The sequence below is a fragment of the Leptonychotes weddellii genome, chromosome 5, assembly GCF_054177405.1.
Source record: "Leptonychotes weddellii isolate Sample4059 chromosome 5, ASM5417740v2, whole genome shotgun sequence".
Lineage (NCBI taxonomy): Eukaryota > Metazoa > Chordata > Mammalia > Carnivora > Phocidae > Leptonychotes > Leptonychotes weddellii.
The window spans coordinates 101,798,550-101,819,562 of record NC_138373.1 but is presented as its reverse complement, the minus strand read 5'-3'; the positions used below and the strand labels follow the sequence as shown (position 1 = coordinate 101,819,562).

At 57.3% G+C, this 21,013-nt stretch overlaps 2 protein-coding genes across 6 annotated transcripts in view; one reads left to right on the top strand and one right to left on the bottom strand.

The window, feature by feature from the left end:
* Positions 1–4,631: 4,631 nt before the first annotated feature.
* On the top strand, positions 4,632–13,824 carry MCRS1 (microspherule protein 1). Of its 5 annotated transcripts, XM_006729242.3 has the most exons (15): positions 4,632–4,786; positions 5,974–6,093; positions 6,628–6,766; positions 7,113–7,251; positions 7,820–7,978; positions 8,129–8,238; positions 9,179–9,287; positions 9,539–9,677; positions 11,805–11,880; positions 12,165–12,193; positions 12,306–12,398; positions 12,567–12,649; positions 12,806–12,893; positions 13,139–13,266; positions 13,385–13,824. In XM_006729242.3, exons 2-15 carry the CDS (start codon positions 6,084–6,086, stop codon positions 13,469–13,471), a joined length of 1,389 nt encoding a protein of 462 aa, XP_006729305.1. In that variant the 5' UTR covers positions 4,632–4,786; positions 5,974–6,083; the 3' UTR covers positions 13,472–13,824. The 5 variants fall into 5 exon arrangements, with proteins under 5 accessions (XP_006729305.1, XP_006729306.1, XP_081677748.1 ...); XM_006729243.3 differs by lacking the exon at positions 5,974–6,093 and having other exon boundaries at positions 4,654–4,786; XM_081821622.1 differs by lacking the exons at positions 4,632–4,786; positions 5,974–6,093 and adding an exon at positions 6,144–6,167.
* KCNH3 (potassium voltage-gated channel subfamily H member 3) overlaps positions 13,815–21,013 on the bottom strand; it is a 17,628-nt gene continuing 10,429 nt past the window's right edge. Inside the window, 6 exon segments of the mRNA XM_081821621.1 lie at positions 13,815–14,750; positions 14,864–14,940; positions 15,544–15,650; positions 16,035–16,366; positions 17,091–17,308; positions 20,908–21,013. The exon segment at positions 20,908–21,013 is cut by the window's right edge and continues 121 nt beyond it. Coding sequence (XP_081677747.1) covers positions 14,154–14,750; positions 14,864–14,940; positions 15,544–15,650; positions 16,035–16,366; positions 17,091–17,308; positions 20,908–21,013 — 1,437 coding nt within the window. The 3' untranslated portion in view covers positions 13,815–14,153.

Below are 21,013 nucleotides of genomic sequence, written 5' to 3'. Positions count from 1 at the left end.
ACACTGACGACCTGGCAGGTGACACTAAGACCCAAGCCCTAAGAACAGTAGAAACTGCTAACATTTTCAAACACTTGCTATATGCTATCTGCTTGTTTAAATAGTAATTTACTCCTCAGAACCCTCCTATGAAGTGGGGACTATTATTTCCCCACAGATGATGAAACTGAGGCAAAGCAATGTAACTTGCTCAAGGTCACAAGCTGGTAGGTGATAGAGCTGAAGTTTTGTTTTGTTTTTAAGATTCTATTTATTTATTTGACAGAGAGAGAGAGAGACAGCGAGAGAGGGAACACAAGCAGGGGGAGTGGGAGGGGGAGAAGTAGGCTTCTCGCCGAGCAGGGAGCCCGATGCGGGGCTCCATCCCAGGACCCTGGGATCATGAACTGAGCCCAAGGCAGACGCTTAAAGACTGAGCCACCCAGGCACCCCGAGCTGAAGTTTAAAATCAGGCAGTTTGACTCCAGAGCCTGTGTTCTTAGCCACCATATTCTAATCCCCAGGAGCAGCAGCCTGGGGCCCCGAGCAGCTGAACAAAGATCCAGGGGAAATCAGGAGTGTGGTCTCCATTGTAAAGCAGGGAAAGAGGCTGAACTGTGAAAAACTACTCCAGAGCCAGGGACGGTTAACGGGGCTGGATGATTGGTGCTATTGTTAGCTTTTCTTTTTATCCACACTCTTCTTTGTGTTCCTTTGCTGGCTCCTCCTCAAACCTAACCTTAAACATTGGAGTGCCCCAGGCACTGGCCTTGGACCTGCCTCATTCTCTGTCTATGCTCTTCCCTAGGCACAGCATCTAGATCTTCACGATAATGATTCCCTCCTGTGTCCCTCCAGGCTAGGCCTCTTCCCCCACTGGACTGGTGTGTCCACCTATCCACTCAACACTTCCACCAAAATACCTCCCAGGCAGCTCAAATTTCACATGTCTAAACAGAACTCTTCCTGTCTACCCCTACAGGAACCTGCTCCTCCCACTGACTTCTCCTTTACTGTGAGTTTCTTTAACACAGTCAACAAATATTTGTTAAGCACCTACTCTAACAGTGGATAAAACAAAAACCTCTGCCCTAATAGAGTTTACATTCTACTCTTGGGAGACCTACAATAAATTGGAAAAAACAAATTACACCACGCATTAGAAGATAAGGGCTAAGCATGATGTGAAATGTTGGGGTTCAAAGCAAATGGTCAAGAAAGAATTCGAGTCGTCTTTGGTGCAAAAAGGTGGTTTTATTAAAGGGCGGGAACAGGACCCATAGGCAGAAAGAACTGCACTAGGGTTGTGACTGGTGACTAATTATATACTTTTAAGTTGGGAGGGGGCTAGGGACAGCGTTAAGTCTCTAAGGAATTTTGGAAACAAGGTTTCCAGGACCTTTAGTGGTCATTTACTATTGTTTAGTAAACCCTCAGTCGTGACACCCTTCAGATGCGTTATCAGTGGGCCACATGCTTGGAGAATGATTGCTAACATATATCTTGGGGGGTAGAGATAAAGGAAGTTCCAAAGGAATTTCTCTATGTTTAAAGTAGAATCACAGGAGCCTGCAGGGTCAGGATAATGTTAAGCTAAAATCGCCTTTTGCCCTCAGCAAAGTATTAACATTGAGGCAGCGGGGTTCCTAGAGGAAGTTCACTCTGCCTATTTCAAGGAGTTGTCAATGAGCTGTTAAGTAGCAAGGAAATGTAATTTTTTTCTTTTGCCTTGTTTCCCACATCAAGAAGAAAAACAAAGCAGGGAAGGGGCAGAGAGTGCAACGGATGGGGACTGAAATTTTAAAAAGGGCAAGCGAGAAGAGCAGGAGATGAGGTCAGAGTAACAAGGCTAGACGAGGAGTTTTACCCAAAGACGGCGGAGGATTTTGAACAGAGGCTTGACATGAGGGGATTTCCATTTTAATAGGAATACCCTAGCAGCTAGAAATTGGGGGAGGGGCAGGGAGGGTGAACCTGGGGAGACCAGGTAGGTAGCTCTTGCAATGGTCCAGGTGAGAGATGATGGATCCAGGGTGAGACAGGGAAACTAAAGGGACCCCGTGAAAAACTGCTTTTTTTTGCCCCATTTCCTGCTTCCGTTCTTGCTAGGACCTGCACCCCTGCTTTATACATATAGAACAGATAATGTATGTCCTCCTAGTAGAGGCCACTTTTAGGGAACAGGCTTGAGCAACGGAATGTAAAAAGGGCCCACAGCAACCCCCTGGCCAAATACAGACAGGCCCATCAGGTGATCCACCTCAAAATATTCACAGGCCCTAACTAATCAATGGGCTACTTACAACTAGGCAAGTTGTCAAAAAAGGGGAAATTCCATACAACCCCAAATCTCATCTTCCCCCTTTAAATACAGCCCCCTCCCACTGCCTCATTGTAGAAAGTCTCTCCTTTGCTATCCTGCCCACCGCCCCCCCCCCACTTGCTTGCAGTGTATTCAATGAACTTTTATCTCTTTTGTTCTATCTTGGGTGAATCCCTTTCTCTGCCTGTGCCACCCCTCCGGCTTCCACCTGATCGGTCACCCCTCATGGGGGGCGGGGGGGGGGAGCTCTGATTGGAGAGACACCACACTCCGTGTAAAGGTCAAGAATTTAATGATTTCACAATAGATAACATCTATGGTGTGACTGGGCGGGATGTCATGAACACTTTCCAAGACCACTGACTCATCAAGACCCTTAGCTCCAGGGCATAAGTACCTTATGGAAGACTCCTAAACACTTGCCTTTGTTCCTGGATGCGGAAATACCAGACCACCATCTCAAATAAAAACCCCAGGTCCCAAGTAAGGAAATTCACTCTTTGCTTTCTGAGTCTCCTGGATGCTATGTCTATATCCACACTCTTATCTTTAATAAACAGCTCTCACTTCCTCTCAGCTTTGTTTGATTTCTATCCTGAGCAACGCCAAGGATCCTCATGGCTGGTCCTGTGGGATCTCCTCTGGGTCTTCAGGCCCAGCCAGCCGGCATCAAGGGGACTTGGGTCAGGAGAGAGTGGACAAGCCAGTGAGATAGGGCGAGATTCTGGATATATTCTAAAGGGGGCTCCAGCATCCACCCAGCTTCTCAGGCCAAAGACCTAGGTTATCCTTGATTCTTCCCCTTCTCTCATATCCCATATCCAATCCATCAGCAAGTCCTTGTGGTTCTAGCTCCAAAAAGTACTTCAAAGTCACTGTTTCTGTCCATCTCCACTGCCCCTGCAACCCAGCTAACAACCTGGACTTACCTCTCACCTGGATTGCTCCAAGATAGCCTCTTATCTGATCTCTCTGCTTCCTCTTTTACAATCCTTCTCCAAAGCCAGAGGAATCATCCTAAAAATTAAATATCACAGCAAGGATGCCTTCACTTGTAATCCTTTAAAAGCTTCCCAAAACATTAGGAAAAAGGCCCAAATCCATAGCATGAACTACAACAGCTAATGTTAACTGCCCCTGATGACCTCTGAGTTCTCATCTCCATCCCTCTTTTTCTTGATCATCCTTCTCCAGCCATACTGGGCTCCTTCCTGGGTCTCAAACTCACCAAATTTATTTCTGCTTTGCAGCTATGCTGTCCCCTCTTACTAGGTCATGGTACCCAAGCTCTTTGCATGACTGACCTCCTATCAACTGTCAAATCTCAGCTCAACTGTACTCTCCTTAGAACCCTCCCTGATAACTCTCATCTAGTAAAGATACCATACGATATCTTGATATCTCGTATAGTCTACACGCCTCTTATCAGAAAACTCAGTCAAAGTAGGTTATTAAGGGAGTCAAAATAGGTTATTAAGTAAGATCACAGGCCAGTAAATGAGGTGGGGACTTTTGAAGCAGAAGGCTATCATACACTGTCAGGGCCAGAAGGGCTAGCCTCCCCTCTGACACTTGCATCCACTGGCAATGTCCAGGGGACATGTGGTTGACACCTCCATTGAAAGGACCGCCCTAACTGCTGGACAGCTTCGGAATTAGGATTTTCCTCATTCCGAGCTGCGATGATTGTCTGGAGCTACTACACTTTTGTGCCCTTCCAAGGAAACCTAAAACAAACAGAAACCCTCTTTTAGAGGTCTGTTTGGTTTCTCATCCCCAAACTTTTCCGGTAGGCTTGTTCTCCCATCCCAAGCTTCCCTCCAGGGCATTCTCTGCACTTCTTTCTCACCTACCGGGGTCCACAACAGCCTCTAGCAGTCCTGGTGGGATCTGGCTGACACTGGCCTTCCTCAGGCCCACGACCTTCCATCCGTTCCTTAGACATCAACCTCCCCGCCTTCGGTACGCCAAAATCTCTCGGCTGGAGCGAGCTCCACGTCATCTCCCCGTGCTGTGCCTAGCACAGAGCCCAACACAGAGTAATTTCTCTAAAATCGCTGGGGGAATCAACGCACAATCGCTCCTGAACTATCAAAGATTCCTATATCCCGTGGGAATTCAGAAGCCCAGTGTCCCGCCCAGCTCTACCCCAGACCCGCCCCTCAGCCTATCCCGCCCCAAGTCTCGTCTTTCCCTTTAATCACTCTCTCCAAGCGAGTAATCTTTCTGGGGCCTATAACCCCTGATGTTTCCCCCTATGCTGTCCCAAGTGGGAAAACTTTAATTTCGGTTGTTAGCAAAACGGTGATCCGGTCCCTGCGGTGACCACGCCCCCTTCGTCACGTTCCCGGGGCGAACCGGAAGGGATCGGGCAGCCCCTAGTTCGCAGACCCGGAAGTAGATGTGCCTCACGGAAGCCGGGTTTGGCCCTGCGGCTGCTGCTGTCGCCGCGGAGAAATTGTTGGAGCTGGCAGCCTAGGAATGGTGAGACCTCGCGGTTCGCTTCCGAGGGTTCTGAGCAGAGTTTGGGGCGAAATGGAGTTTTCCAGAGTGCCGCGGGGGAAGACCCCCCACAGTGTTTGGGGCCCCGCCCCGGTAGCGCCCTGAAAATCTGCGCATGCGTGAGCCGGACAGGACCAGAATCTGGTCCGAGATGTTACGCATGCGCAAAGGTGGCAAGCCGAAGGTGGGGTGAGACTTGGCCTGGGAGTTACTCCCCCTCCCTCGCCACCAGCCCGTGGGGCTTAAACCAGGGCTGCGAAAGCATCGGGGTGCACTCGGTGCTTTGCTTTTGAGTTGCAGGGCTGACTTCACCACTCTCATCCCGAGCTCCCGGAACAGACCTGCACTAATCCCCTACATTGGGTGTGCACTCGGGGGAGAACGGGGGTGGGGGAAGGCAGGGGGTGCAGACCTAGCCTCCGCCAGCCCGCGGAATCAGGCCCTTCACCTGCTCCCCAGGTGTCAAGATATCCAGCCGTATGCTACAGAGCGGAGCGGCGCAACTAGCGCACCTGGGGGCAGGACGGGAAAGCTGTGCTGAGAGCCGCCCTGGTCTGAAGGGGCGGGGCCCGCAAGCGGCACGCCCCAAAGAGTCCCCAGTACCTGAGTTCTCCCGGGGTTAGGAGCAGGCGCCCCAGGGCGGTTGATACTTGCTCAGTTCCCAAACCGCATTTTTTAGCTTCCACGCGGAACCACCCACTAAATCTTCAGCCAAAGCTGCAAATGGAAAAAAGAGAGAGAGAGATGGACTAATCGGAGTTCTATCTCCGTTTCCCTGCTTTGGCTTGGGAGGGCAAGGGGGGTGCTACTGAACTGAGTGGGCAGCGACGGGCGATAAGAAGTGAACCAGTAGTCCCTTGTTTCGTGCTGGTTTATAGTCGAGGCCCTTCACCTCGCGACTCTGAGTAGAATCATAGAGGTCCGTGGACCCCCTAAAATGCTATGTGTTGTACATTTTTGTGGAGTGCATAGCTTTTATATTCTCAAAGATGCTGGTGACCTTTAGAAAGCTGTTGGTTTATCAGTGTCATATTGGCAGAATAGAGCCTCGTGTCTCTTCTTGTGTCTTCCCTAGCTTATGGGATCCTGGGGGAGCTGCTCCAGTATAAGGAGGTGAGGCTGGCCCATTGGAAACCTGTGCCTCAGGGAGCCTCACTTCTCCTTTGCAGAATCTCCTCTCAGCCTCTAAGCTCACCTGGTCAGAATCCTTGGATGAGCCTGTGGGACCCTTCCTCCTAGCCCTGTGGTTTGGAACCAGTGGCTTTGGGACTGTAAGAGGATGGACAAAGGTAGTATGAGGCCGGGCCAGCTCCCCAAACGCTCAGGCGCCAAGCATCTGCTGATTCCACCCCGTGCCTGGCACGTATGTCTTTTCGTCCTGGCTGGGCATTGCCACCTCCCCCTGGGCCAGCACCACCCACGTACCTCTTGGCAGAGGCCGCAGTTGACTGACTTGCTGTTGAGCTGGCGCTCTTTGGCATGGCTGCATTTTGATGGCAGAGGGAGCAGTTATGCCCAGAGCCTCTGGTGTGTCGGCATCACCAGTCTGACCTGAGCACCATGTGCTGCACGACATGACACGTGGCACCGGGAGAACTGCCCAGCGTGGAAGGTCTGGGCCAGGTCTGAGCCCAGATGGGATCTGGATGGCCAAGGAACTCCCACCATAAAACCTCAAATGTCAAGGAAGCAGGGGAAGGGCCAGGAGGGCTGGTAGAGGGGTGGGGGCGGGGGGGAGGGGCAGAGGAGGGGTCCCATGTTCAGAGGCTCAAGGCTCTGCTGGGCACTTAGGAGACCTGAGTTCACCACTTCTTTTTTTCTAGATTCTCAGGGGCTGCTAGATTCATCTCTGATGGCATCAGGCACTGCCAGCCGTTCAGAGGATGAGGAGTCGCTGGCAGGGCAGAAGCGGGCTTCCTCTCAGGCCTTGGGCACCATCCCTAAACGGAGAAGCTCCTCCAGGTAGGAAGGGTTCAGAGGGTCAGGGCCTGGGCAAGGACGTTAGGTGCTGCATGCCTTAGCCACTGTTGGGAATGGCTACTTGAGCCCCTGTGGGGCCTAAGTGATGGCAGAGCTTTGGGCTTTTCCTGCCGAGCACGGGAGGGAGATCTTAGGTCTCTGACATGAAATCTGTGGCTCGGTACCCTGTCATCTCAGAGGGGAGGAGCGCAGCAGTTCTGTGCCCTGTCCCCTGCGCTGGGGCAGTTAGCAGCCAGCCGGGACCCCGCGCTGTTTCAGAGGCTGGGTGTGTGCGCGTGGGTATGAGGAGGACGGACCAGGGATGCTCACTGGGTCGGACTCTCCACAGGTTCATCAAGAGGAAGAAGTTTGACGATGAGCTGGTGGAGAGCAGCCTGGCTAAGTCCTCTACCCGGGCGAAGGGGGCCAGTGGGGTGGAACCAGGGCGCTGTTCAGGGAGTGAACCTTCCTCCAGTGAGAAGAAGAAGGTGAGAGATTGCGAGATGTGGGGGCGGGGGCCAGATTTTGTATTTCCCCACCACCTTTGCCAGCTGGCAAGAGCACTCCAGAGGAGACTTGTAAGGAAATCCGGTGGCCCCAGCCCCATCCTCATCTGCCTCCCTTCTGGGAGCCCATCTCTTCTCCCTACTCCCCCTTTCTTGCCGCACCACCCCCCCCACACACACACCCTGTCAGTGTGTCCTGTATCACATTCTGTGTGGGAGGCATAGAGCGTGCATCTATTCTGGGAGCAGACAGCCTGTTCCCAGCATTGCTGGGTGTAAAAATAACCCCCAGGTGGCATTGCTCTGGCCCTAGACACCATACCAGTCAGAGTGGATTCCTGGTATCCTCCCCACCCACCCTCCACTCTGGCGTTGAGGGTGTCACCAGCAAAGAGAAGACCCCATAAGGTCAAGGACCATGTAGAAGTACTTCGGGGGTGGGGGGACTAGGAGGCTGGGCTGCCACACGCAGTATGGGAAGCTCAGGGCCTGAAGCCCAAGCTGCCCCAATGCTGGCTTTGAGCTCATTCTCTTCCTGTTCTCTGCCCAGGTGTCCAAGGCCCCTAGCACTCCTGTGCCGCCCAGCCCAGCGCCAACGCCCGGACTTACGAAGCGTGTGAAGAAGAGCAAACAGCCGCTTCAGGTAACCAAGGATTTGGGCCGCTGGAAGCCGGCGGATGACCTCCTGCTCATCCACGCTGTGCTGCAGGTAATGCTTCCTAACGCGGCTTGCACGCTCCCCTCCTTCCCCAGCCTGCAGTCCCCAGCCCCCGGACTAGCCCAGCAGCACCCTGGGGGTAGCAAGCGAAGGGTTCTTCCCAGCTCTCAGGCTGGGGCCAACCCATCGGGGGCCTTGCAGACCAACGACCTGACGTCGGTCCACCTGGGCGTGAAGTTCAGCTGCCGCTTCACCCTTCGGGAGGTCCAGGAGCGCTGGTACGCCCTGCTCTACGATCCTGTCATCTCCAAGTGAGTGGGGTTGGCTCCCGCAGCAGGGAGGTACTGGGAGCACCAGAATTTGGCTCCTAGAACAGACAGAATTATACAAAAGCCCAAGGGAGGGACCTGGGAGGCAGGACTCATGGGACCTTGCATCCTCTGGGATGATACTGAAACCAGCCAGGCTTGGGAGGGAAGCTTCTTCCTGCTGCCAACCCTGCTGGTCCTGGCTTGATGCTAGCGGTGAGGGGATCTGGAAGCTGAAGAAGGAGCATGGGAAAAAACACCTGAATGAGTGCCAGGAGCCCTGGTTCCACCACTGTGTGCGTTGTGGTTTGGGGCAGGTCACTTTCCAACCTTTCCACACTGACCTCCCATAATTTCTTTCTCCATAAGAGGGAATTGGAACAAAAGAATACGAGGGCCCCTAAAAGTCCAAGTTCCAAGTAAACCTGTGCGCCCATGCGGTGCGCACTCTTCCTGCTCAGCCACTTCATTTATCGTCGTCAGAGTTGGTCGGATGCTTAGCACCCATCTTCTGCTCCGCAGTCCTTAGCACCACTTAATCTGTAGCCTCGGTCCTGACAGCCAGGAAGTGGGCGGGGCTCAGTTTTGGAAAGAGGATGTGGTGGGCAGTGGGCGGTAGCTTTGGCCAAGTAAAGAGGAAGGTCTTGGGGAGGGAGCAGGAGCTGGTCTCAGGGTCTCCCTCAGCTGGCCTCTGCGGGCTGTGCCTTTGAGTCTCTGCAAGGGAGTAAACACTGGAAACTCAGTTGGCTGAGTTACCTGTGTGTGTTACGCCTTCAACAAACCCATGAGGCCACAGGCGTTGTGCTAAGCCTTGGGCTCTTCCTGTTGAGGGCCTGGTCTCTAGTTCTGGATCTCAAAGGCCTGCAGGAACCCCAGATTGCTAGACACCCTCCCTTCAACCCTGCCCTCTTTCTCACAACCCCGTCCCCCCCCACGCCCCCAGGCTGGCCTGCCAAGCCATGAGACAGCTGCACCCGGAAGCCATTGCGGCCATCCAGAGCAAGGCCTTGTTTAGCAAGGCTGAGGAACAGCTGCTGAGCAAAGTGGGATCGGTAAGGCTGACGGGCAGGGTAGGGGCCTGAGCACTGGGAAGACTACTGATGTGGGGAGGCCCCGTTGCCTGGAAACATGCCCTGCAGGTGCTCATATGTCTGCAGGGGCCTTTGTGGATGGGGTCCTCAGGAAGAGCCAAGACTGGCTCCCTCTTCTTCCAGCTCCTGGTGGGCGCGGGGGGTGGGGGGTGGTAAGGTGGAGACGAGAATGAGCAAACCCAGGTGCTGAGAACAGGCTCCTTGTCCTCCAGACCAGCCAGCCCACCCTGGAGACGTTCCAGGACCTGCTGCACAGACACCCCGATGCCTTCTACCTGGCCCGTACCGCCAAGGCTTTGCAGGCCCACTGGCAGCTCATGAAGCAGTATTACCTGCTGGAGGACCAGACAGGTAACTGGCTCCGGGAGCTGGCAGAGTGGGTGCGCTGCGTGTGCGTGAGGTGGTCTGGGCCCGGCTGCCCTCAGGTGCCCAGGAACGGATCCCTCAGTGGCCCCTGGTGTCTTGCACCTCCCTGCGGCAAAACCAGTGCCTTCCAGAAGGAAGGAAAGTGGCTGGAATGATACTCAGCAGTGTGGTAAGGGTAGCCCTGTCTGGAATCCCGAGCAGAAAGTCCAGATGGCAGGGGTGTATCCCATTTCCTGTTTTTGTTGTCATTTTTGGCCTATTTTACCGTTACGTAATGGCATTGAAACATGAATAAAATGTGAAAGTCCCCTTCACTGCTTACCCTTCCCCGTTTCCCTCCCTAGAGATGCTGGTATCCTGGAGATGGTACTTTTTGTAAGTCTTTCTGCCCCTTCCCTCTTTCCACATTCCTTCTTGTTCCTTCTCGCTGCTTTGGAGCCATTCAGAAATCCCCACTGGGCCTTCACACCCAGGCCCTCTGCCTTCCTCCTCTCCCGGGGGCCCGAAGGCCCTCTGCTTCCCTTCCCTCACCAGCAGGCTCTCACTCCCAGTGACAGGTACTGGGAAGGTCAGCTGACGAAACTGGGTGCAACTCCTCAGTTCCGTCTGGGACTCGGGGTCAGCCTTTCATCGTACGTCATAGTACAGACACTCTCCGCTCTCACTTCTGGACGGTATTGGCCGTCAGCGTCTCCAGAGTTCCCGCTGTTCTGGAAATGAGGCTGTGCCTATGCCCCCCACCTGCTCCCTGGGTCCTACTGCTCCTGGTTACTAAAAGAAACTCCTGCAGGAGGATTTTAGGAAATCTCGTCAGGGAGGGCCCCATCTTTTTTTCCTGAGGATCTCTGAATTTAGTGGGCTGCTCTCTTCATTCCTGCAACTTCCATATCTCTGCTTCGGGCTCAGGCTCAGGCGTCACTGCATTCCCGCAGAGAGAGTGGACGCTGGGTAAAGTCTATTTTTGCTGCTAGAGCTAGCTTCTTGGAAAGTTAGTTTGTGTAACTTAGAGATTTAATTTTTCTCCTCACGAGGCTTGTCTGTGGGTATTGGGTTTCTCCTCGGCTGGCTGGTGCCGGGAGGCCCTAAGAACGGGCATGTACGCTGCTTCACTCTCGAGTCGGTTGAGTATTCGGTTAGTGGGGTTTTAGGCAGCTGTGGCGGGGGGCGGGGGGAGCCGGCGGGGGGGGGCCCACCCCAGTCCCTTGTCTCCCACACGGTCTGACCTTGGGGAGCTGGGGGGCAGGTGGAGCGCTTGTGGTTCCTGTGCAGCCCCCCTCGCTTCCCGGGCAGGCAGTGACAACACCCGGGGTTGACAGACTCCTCAACCAGTGGCGTCCTGGCCACCAGCTAGTTGTCACCGCGGTCCTGGGAACAGCTCAGCAGCAGTTTTCAGAGTTTGGCGGCCCCAGCCCCTTGGTAGTTTGGTCAGTGGAAAACCTGAAGAACTTGCATGAAGCTATCCTCAACATATCTGATGGACTCTAATATTCTGTTCCATTTCATATTTTTGGAAAAAATGACAACTCATCTCGTGGCCCCCGAGACGCCCTGACCCACGGTCGGCGAGTGGCTGGAGGGGGGACGCTCCTGTCACACCGGGCACCGGGCAGCGGGGCTGGCCGGGCCGCGCCTCTCCTCCCGCTGCGTGGGGCAGAAAACGTCGGGGAGCGAGTGATGGGCTAGAGGAGCCATGTGGGTTTGGAATCAGGAGAGCAGAGCTTGCATCCTGGGTCTGTCCCGACCCGAGGCCCGTGGTGAGCGCTCGTTCCCGTAGGCGTCTGGCCACGGTACAGGGGTGCGGACAGCAGAGCCCGCCCGCCTTTGTTCACGGCCACGCAGAGCCCCTGCGCTCTGAAAAACGCACACAGGAGGTCAACTTTAATTCCCTTTTCTTTCTAGAAGCGCCTCTGCCCTTAGCTAACGTCAGGAACGCTTTGTGTCAAACTAGCTCGCTGCCTGATACGGCTTGTGCTCTGTTAACCTGTTGCTCTCGGCGCAGAACTGTCCCCACAGGCCCAGTCTTCCCAGTTGGTCCCCTTGGTTCAGTCACTGCCCGCAGCGTCGGGCGGAGTAGGAGCGGCGGCGCTGACCAGCTCTCCGTCCTTTGTTCAGTGCAGCCGCTGCCCAAGGGGGACCAAGTGCTCAACTTTTCTGACGCAGAGGACCTGATTGATGACAGTAAGCTCAAGTGAGTGGCTGGGGCCCCGGGCAGGGGACAGAGCGCTCGGGGCTGCCCGGCCCTACCTCCTGCTGCAGAGAACCGCGCCCAGCCCACACTCAGCCTCATGCTCCGCTCGTCACCTGGTCTCCTTGCTGAGCCCCCCACCCCTACCCCCGGGGAAGGAGGCTAGCCCAAGGCCAGAGGAGCAGCCTCCTGAGGGGCTGGGGGACCCCCGAATGTGCCAAGTAGCCCCTGCTGGTAGGGGCAGGTGAGCTGGAAGCAGATCCTGATTCGTCCTTCTCCCCGCACAGGGACATGCGAGATGAGGTCCTGGAGCATGGTGAGTGTACCTGGGGGCACGGTTAGGGGGTAGAAGCCTGTGCCGGCGCGGAGGACCAGTACGAGGAGCTGGTGACCGCAGAGTACCCCTCCTTACCGCCCCTCCCCCCCAGAGCTGACCGTGGCCGACCGGCGCCAGAAACGAGAGATCCGACAGCTGGAACAGGAGCTGCATAAGTGGCAGGTGCTGGTGGACAGCATCACAGGTGAGGCGGGGAGCGGGGGGCCGCGCCCCCGCTCCCTCCGCCCCACCCTGGGCCCCTGCGCGTGCGTGGCTGGGTGCCCCCTCCTTCCCCGGGCCCCTGGCTGCCTGCCTTCCGCCCGTGGCCGCGAGGGCTGGGCCCTGCCTGACGCGGGCTCTGCTCCTCCCCCAGGCATGAGCTCTCCTGACTTCGATAACCAGACGCTGGCCGTGCTGCGGGGCCGCATGGTGCGGTACCTGATGCGCTCTCGAGAGGTAAGCGGGCCCAGCCCGTCTGCTCCCGCAGCTTGCCCTCCTCTGCCGGTCTCGCCCTCGCCGACCTTCCTGTGTCTGGTCCCTCACTTCTCCTCTTTCCCTGGCCTGTGTAGACCGTTCCTCAGGTCCCAGCCCTCACCTGCCCCCTTTCCCCAGATCACCCTGGGCAGAGCCACCAAGGATAACCAGATTGACGTGGACCTGTCTCTGGAGGGTCCAGCCTGGAAGATCTCCCGGAAGCAAGGTACCAGCAGGAAGCAGTGCGAGGGTGCTCCTCCCAGCCTCTCGCTGCCCTCCGGCCCTGTGGCTTGGTCTCCCTGGGAGCCCTCATGGAGCAGCTGGGGCTGAGCAGCTGGTATTTCAAGATCTCTACCTTGGGGCTCATGGGGGCCTTCTGGCCTGTCCCTGGGAAGCATGTGGGTGGGGCCTTTAGGCTGTCTTTGGGCCTTCCCTGTCTCCTCATCCGCTGTCGCCCCTTCATCCCCACAGGAGTCATCAAGTTGAAGAATAACGGTGATTTCTTCATTGCCAATGAGGGCCGGCGGCCCATCTACATTGATGGGCGGCCTGTGCTGTGTGGCTCTAAATGGCGCCTCAGCAACAACTCCGTGGTGGAGGTGAGCTGAGAGGGAGGTGGAGAGGTCAGGATGAGACCAGGGCCGTGGGGAACCGGGACGTGGGCCTGGCCCCCAGTCCCACCCCTGTCCTCAAGCCACTCTTCTCTCCCGCCCATAGATTGCCAGCCTGAGATTCGTCTTCCTCATCAACCAGGACCTCATTGCCCTTATTCGGGCCGAGGCTGCCAAGATCACGCCACAGTGAGGAGTGGGGGCAGGACCCGTGTGCTCTCTCTGGCCTCAGTTTCCCTGCCATTCCAGCCCCTTGGAGCTGGGAACTCAGGCTCCTGGAAAAACCATAGTGGGCAGTAGACCCAACTGCCGGCCCAATGATCTGAGCCTTTGTGGGAAGGCGGGGCTGGTCCTTGAGAAGCCCCTAGAGGCTGGAACCCTCCGGCTTCCTTAGAGCCAGAGCCCCTCCTCTCCTCCCCTCTCTGCAGGCCACCCTCTTCCCCTCAGATTCCCACCTTTGCCCCTTTGTTTCCAGCTGATTAGCTTCAGACTTTTCCTTTATTATTGTTCTTCTTTTGTAAATAAAAAGCACCAAGTTCCAAAGTAGCTCCTTTTATTTATTTTTTTTTTAATATAAAAAACGGGACTGGTGAGGCAGGGACACATGCAGGGGGTGGCAGAATCCCTCCTTGGCCTCAGGCCTCTGTCCCCCATCCTGCAGAGGGAAACAGAGGAGTAGGCTGAGGAGGGGCCCAGAGATTCCCAGCCTGGGGCCTGCCCCTGAGGCTCTTTAATTCTTCGGCTCCCCACCCTGAGCTGGGGGGGCGGGCAGCACAGAGTCCTGGAGGGGTCGCTGCCCCCCTTCCTCCGCCCCGCGTTCAGGCCGGGCCCCAGATGGCAGCATGTCTGGCAACACGGAGGTCTGGGGCTGGCAGTCAGACCCCTGTGCCTTCTTCCTGGGTCCACTGGACTGTGCCAGAGCCATGACAGCCAATAAGCACCATCTCCAGGCTGTGGGGTTCCCAGGGCAAGGCCAGGCCCCCTGACCCTGGTGGGGGCTCTCCAGTGCTAGCAGCCTCAGCCTGGTTCATGGGCTCTGGTGGCCCAGTCCTAGCCCCTTCCTCAGGAGGTGGCGAACCAGGGGTGCTGGGCTCGGGGCAGAGTTCTCCTGAGCCCGGGGGCTCGGAGTCAGAGGTGGAGGCCCAGAAAGCTGTGGCTCGAGGCCAAGGGGAGCTCTGAGATGCCGGGGGGCCCCAGGGCCACGGTGCCACGAGGGGAGGGGGCCCTGGGCGAGGGTGGGGCCAGGTCCCACCCAAGACAGAGCCAGCTGGGGGCTGCAGGCAGTAGGAGGATGTCCCAGTGTCCACACACAGAGGCTGCAAGAGCCCAGAGGCGCTGGCTAGGCACGGCCCCTCTCCTGCTGCCCGAGGGCAAGGGCTCTCCCCGTGGGGTGCCAGGACTTGCTGCACAGCCTGGCGAAGTGACTGCAGGCCCTCCCGCATCTGCAGCACCTGCTCAGACAGCTCTGTCACCTTTGGGGAGCGAGGGAGGAGGAAAGAGCTCGAAGTTAGAGGAGTCTGGACCTCACACCAAGAGCAGTGCCCGCCCCTCCCCCCTCCCTGCCTCCAGCTCGCCCCTCACCCACCGCCTGCCGCAGCTTGTCCAGGGTGTCTGTGCTCCTTGCCTCGCCAGGCCCGAGGGGGACAGTGAGCAGGCCATTCTCTGCGAACAGGAGGAGGAGGAGTCACCAGCCGGCACCGGGAAGAGGAGATGGCCCGGCGCGCGGGCCCCTGCCCCAGTTAGCACAGACCGCCGTGGCCTGGCGGGACCGGACGCCAGCAGCGGCCACTTCCAGCCTTGCCCCGGCTGCGGAATTCTGCCCAAACCGCCGGGGGGTCTCGGGCACGCTGCCCGGCGCTTTCCCCTCGGGAAGCTGCTCTTTGTGTCTGTCCTCCAGACACGGGAGCGCTCCGAGGCGCTCATTCCCTGGTCCACTCTCAGGGCCACTCACAGCCCTCTGTCCTCCCCAGGGTCGTAGCAACATCATCTTACTTCACACGCACAACCGCCGTATTACAGACCAGAAGCTGGGGCGAGAGCGGGGACCCCGCCGCCGGAGAGCTGACCGCAGGGGGCCGAGCCGCGACCCGGCGGCCTTCCGACAGCAGGGGCTGGTCTTCCCCACCGCACTGCCCCGCCCAGCCGTATAGGTTGAGAAGGGCAAGAGGGCAAGAAGGCTGGACCCCGCCCGCCCCTCAGGTTTACAGGCCCAAGAGGCAGCCCTGCTGACCTCCCCCAGCCCCGCTGGAACCCGTGCCCCAGTACCTGGCCCAGGGGAGGGACTGCTGCTGCACTCCGGGCCAGACCGCCCCACACGGAAGGAGAACTTGGGCTGGTCGGAGCCACAGCCGTCCTCAATGCCATCGACTACCCTGCAGACACAGGGGCCAGGGCGACAGATCAGTCCGCAGGCAGCCACTGCAGCACCCGGCAACCACGCACACAAGCGGCAGGAGCCTGGAGCCCAGGGCCCGGGGCAGGTAACACTTGGGCCCTTTCCTTAGGAGCTTGCGGTTTTGCTAGGGATCCAAACCTGAGCAACATGACACAGCGGGAATTCTAAGCAGTGAACAGCCAGGCACCAAATGGTGGGGTGGGGGGGCGGGGGGCGGCACAGGAAGGTAGAGTCCAAGAAGACTTCCTGGAGGAGGCAGGCATGGGTTAGGATGGAAGGATGGGAAGGACTGTGTCCGGCTGAGGCCCCAGCCCTATCCCCACCACCTCTGCCAGAGTGCAGTGGCCCAGGGCCTGCTTACCTGGGGCTCAGATCCGGGGGTACGTTCCATGGCACAGAGGGCAGCTGCAGACCCTCTAAGCTTCGAGGGTGGACAGAGGGGCCAGCCTCAGCCTGCGAAGCCCCTGCCCTGCTGGGCCGTCCCCTGCCCCTCAGCCTGGGCCGGGGCGCCGTTTGACGTGGGGATAGCAGCTTAGCAGCTGAGGAGGAGGAGGTGCAGCTGGGGGACAGCAAGGGGCTGGAAGGCTCATCGGCTGGGGCTGGGGAGGCCGTGGGGCCCTGCTCCCCATCCGTCTCCTTCTCCTCCAACGTGGACATCAGGGTGTTGTCGCCACTCAGGGAGCTGGTGTCCGCCTGGGGACAGTGGGGGACAAGGAAGCGGCATGGATAGCCCTACTGTGCCCCACCCCGGCCTCTTCTCCCTAGAAGGAGCCATCTTTGTTAAACTGGATGCCCAGTATCTCCCACCCTCAGAGGAAGAGGCTCAGGTGTGTATGGGGGGGGCGGGGACTGCTTCTCTGCTGCCACCACAAAGCCACCAAGCCCTGACGGAATTCGCTGCCTCTCAAAATTCTAGCCAAATGTGGATACACCACCCCTCTACTTGGTCCCTCAGGCTAACCAAACTATCCAGGAGAACACCGTGCTAAAAACAGGTTTGGAATTAATGATACAAGCCAGGAAAATTCAAAGCCCCTCAGAACAGTTCTCTCTCACGGTGAAGAAGCAGGGGGAGCCACAGGGCTCTCTTCAGAGGCGGCCCGGAGGACAAGTGCCTGGCCCTACCCGGGGGTCCCATCCCTCATGTGCGGCCCTCAGCCTCCATCCCTTAAGACTTGGCTGTGGACCAGGCCAGGCCGTCTCAGATGGGCCAGGGAGAGCCGGGAGGGCGGTGGGAGCTAAAGGACAGCGTGGGTGTGAAGGGACAGGAGACGGGAGAGTGTAGACCCCCCATGACGTGTGGCGCTGCTAACACCAGGCCAGACGCTCACACAGTGCCTCCTAAACCCAACCTCTGCCCACCTCCTCAGGCCCCTGGCACCCCAGCCCCCTCTGCACACATTCCCAGTGCTCCCACCTCTGCGTGGCCTCCACCGGCACCCAGGTTATAGCTGAGCTCCCCTCGGAGGCCCCGGCTGAAGCGTGGGGCAAACTCGGGGTACAGTGCGAGGCTCTCGTGCAGCCCAGCCAGCTGTAGACACTGTAGAACGCAGTAGGTCAGCCCCTTTACGTCAGCATTGGCCTTGACCACCTGCTCTCGCCGGGGCAGCTCGCAGCCAATCAGATCACCCTTCCCTGGAAGCGGAAGCAGAGGTCAGTGAGCCCTGCCCCCCCGGCCCTGGGCAGGGGAGTCAAGCAGAGGCAGCTGAGCTTCCCCTGTGAGCTCCGTGGGGCCTTGAGAGCCAGCACAGAGAGGGTGCCCAGGCCCTAGCCAACCCCTGCTGCCTGCCCCCGGCTCTTCGGGCAGGCTTGGAGTGAGACGCACTGAGATCCAGGTGCTCAAGCACATCCGGGATCGAAGCCACTGTGCTGGACCCACTTGAATTTTAGCTCTAAGACAACTGAGCAGTCCCCAGGCTGCCTGTAGCTCCGAATCCCTTACAAAAGCTAAGCCAATCACTCCCAGGCCCCATCTCTACCTACGGAATCATGATACCTACAGGAGACCCACCATCCGATATTGTTCAAACCTCACAGGTGATTCAGGCGGGGCTTGTCCCGTGGGGCACAGCGCTGTCAGGCGGCCACATTACTTCATCTCCCTGAGCCCTGGTGCTTGCACGACTGATTTTGTGTTGGACTGAGTCGTGGTGCTTTCTGGATCTTACCAGAAGGTGTCAATAGAGGGTTTTCCCACCACCCAGCTGAGGCTGCCACCTGGCCGACAGCATTGTACAATGACATCAATTACAGTCTGCATCCCCATCTCGGAGAGGTTAAATTGTAGGGAAGAAATGTGCATCTTAGAATCAATGAGCTAGGGGCGCCTGGGTGGCTCAGTCGTTAAGCATCTGCCTTCGGCTCAGGTCATGATCCCAGGGTGCTGGGATTGAGCCCCGCATCGGGCTCCCTGCTCCACGGGAAGCCTGCTTCTCCCTCTCCCACTTCCCCTGCTTGTGTTCCCTCTCTCGCTGTGTCTCTCTCTGTCAAATGACTAAATAAAATCTTTAAAAAGAAAAAGAATCCATGAACTAGAGTGTCTCCAATCAGGGACACGTGAGGATTAAACGAGTTAGGGCAGGTAAAGCGCCTGACACAGAGACGGCCAATCAAAGTTCATTTCCGTCCTCGCCCTCCGGACAAGAGTGCCCTACAGACGGCTCCCAACAGGGCTGGCATGCTGTGGGTGCTTCGGCAGAGCCCACTCACTGCCCAACCCACTGTCCGAGTTCACAAGACTGGGAAGCCTTTCCTTACCCTCAAGGAAAAAGATGGATCACTGCCACCCCCCGCCGCGGGCCGCCTCCTGCTGCAGAACCGAGCTTAGCAGCCTCCTGTAAATGTGCGTGGACTTTTGCTCAAACTTAAGTGTAGAAGGCATCGCTGTTAAATCGTATTTTCTTGGTTTGGGGCCATCCTTCTGGTTCCTTCTGAGAGCTGTTTGGATCTCCATGTGCTCATCTGATGAATGAGCTCTCTCTCCTTGTGTGTGTCATCTGGAAATAGGAGAAGTGTGTATTTTTTTGTCTTCATCCAAAAGGTGAGACAGAATTGAGAAAAAGGACAAGACCGATGACAGAGCTCCGTGCCACTGGTCTCAGACCAGAGACGGCTCTGCAGGCTGGCCTCTCGGCAGGAACCTCTCAGCTCTCCGGCCCCCTCAGGTCTTCTTGGCGCCGGCACCCAGTCCGCCTCTTCTCCTGCCCCCACAGCTGACTGTGGGTGCTTAGCTGTCAGTTCAGACACGGAGGTAGGGGCCAGAATCACTGCACCGTGAGCCTCCGCAGTTGGCAACAGGCAGGAAGCCCCTGGATGTCCGGCTAAGGAGGCGGGTGGGGGCGGGGGTGAAGGCAAAGTAGAAAACCGGCTGGTGGGGAGCCAGGAATTCACCAGGGCATCCAGACCCTTGTCAAGTCAACAGCTGAAACAGTTCAGCAGGAACACGAGGGATCAAAGGTGGCAAAATTCCGGTGCTGGGGACACAGGCAGTGAGGCAAAGGCCTGGGGCACAGGCGGGGGACATCCTTAGGGATCCGTCTTAATAGTGAACATTATTCTGCACCCTTGTTCCTGGCATCAGGGAAGAATCGTTCTTGTAGGACCAATGCCAGCTCCCAGCCTCACGGCTTCCTCGGCTCCGAGCTGAAAACCATCTGTTTAATAATCCGCCCGACAGTCTTGACCAGTCTGCGATTGTCAAAATCTGTCTGCCCTTCTGAATCTCTCCGGTTCTCCCTCATTTCTTTTTTTTTTTTTTAAAGATTTTATTTATTTATTTATTTGAGAGAGAATGAGAGACAGAGAGCATGAGAGGGAAGAGGGCAGAGGGAGAAGCAGACCCCCCGCTGAGCGGGGAGCCCGATGCGGGACTCGATCCTGGGACTCCAGGATCATGACCTGAGCCGAAGGCAGTCGCTTAACCAACTGAGCCACCAAGGCGCCCTCCCTCATTTCTTAATGTTGCCAGCAATATGTGAGTGGCCATAGTTCCATTCGCTCAGAGTCCTGGCATAAGAGGCATCTAGGCCCAGAAGCCTGAACTCAAAAAAGACTCAAAGTGAAAGGTGTGGCAGTCTCTGGCCTCTCTTACTTCCCAGACCCCCTTTATGGTATTTCTTTTTCCTGTTGGAAGATCACCCTCCTCAAGGGAGAGGAGAGGGACACACAGTAGCTGCTGGTTGTCTGGTCTTTTTAATTCTCCAGGTTAGTGACAAACCTCAGCCCCTCCAGGGGTCAGCCATCTGCACAGTGAGTCTACGAGTCCTTGGCTGAGGATTCACCTCCCTTCCATCTCCTGGGCGAGGCCCTCCATGACCTAAGCCGATCCCAGAGTTTGCACCTGCTGGGTTCACTGCTGAGAGCCTCCCACAGCTGGGGAGCTGTGCAACCCTGTTTCCCAAAGTGCTTGCACCTGCCTTCCTAAAGCCTCGTGTGTGCGTCCTGCCACCCTGAAATCGTGCCCTTTCTTCGGGACACAGCTCTCCCTCGAGCAAAGCGCCTGAGAGCACAGTGAATGAAACCTGAGCTTTAGGGTTGGTGGATGAGGCTCTAACCCCTCCTGCCAATTTATGAACCTCTCCAAGCCCCCCGCTCCTTCCAGGCAAAACAGGCCCGACACCAGCGCCCCTGCCATGGGTTTTGCGAGGTCTGTGTGAACGGAAGCACCTAAGTGCCAGCCCGCCTGCGAGACTCAGGGTCAGCACTGTTAACGACGTCCATTCCACACACCTGCAAGCTCTTCTTCCTCGTCCAGGGACTTGACGACCCATCTCCACCTCCTTCTTTGGCCACGAAAGGAAGTATACAGGCAGAGTCTGAGCCCTGCCTTCACCCACCCGCGCCCTGGGCCCTGCTCTGTGACCGGCCGTGGCCGGCCCCGCCAGGAGATCTCCCACTGGCCCCTCGCAGCCCTGCCTGAGCTCTCTCTCCAGCACTGCTCTTCCTCCTTGACGGGGAAATGCTGATCCCCCCACCCTCTCCTCGGCTCTGGGCTGGGCCTGCACTCACTCAGGGAGCCTCGCACGCCTGCAGCAGTTTCCAGCTCCTTGTGTTGCCACCTGGTGGTCACTGGGCCCACTGTGAGCTTTGCCCTGGGCTCCACGGCTCCTCCCAACTCCATCCTGGCTGTTTCCCGGGGCCGCCTTAACTGTGTCCTCTCTCCGTGCTTCTGCTGAGGGGGCCCCCGTTCCACCCGCCTCCCGCAAGGCCCTGCGTCCCCTCCTGCCCCCACACACCTAGGATCGCGAGTACAGTGCCCCCCTTGAGCACCTCCATGGAGCCGGAGCAGACGAAGTAGAGGGCCTGGAGAGCGTCCCCTTGGTGGATGAGGTACTCGCCCGG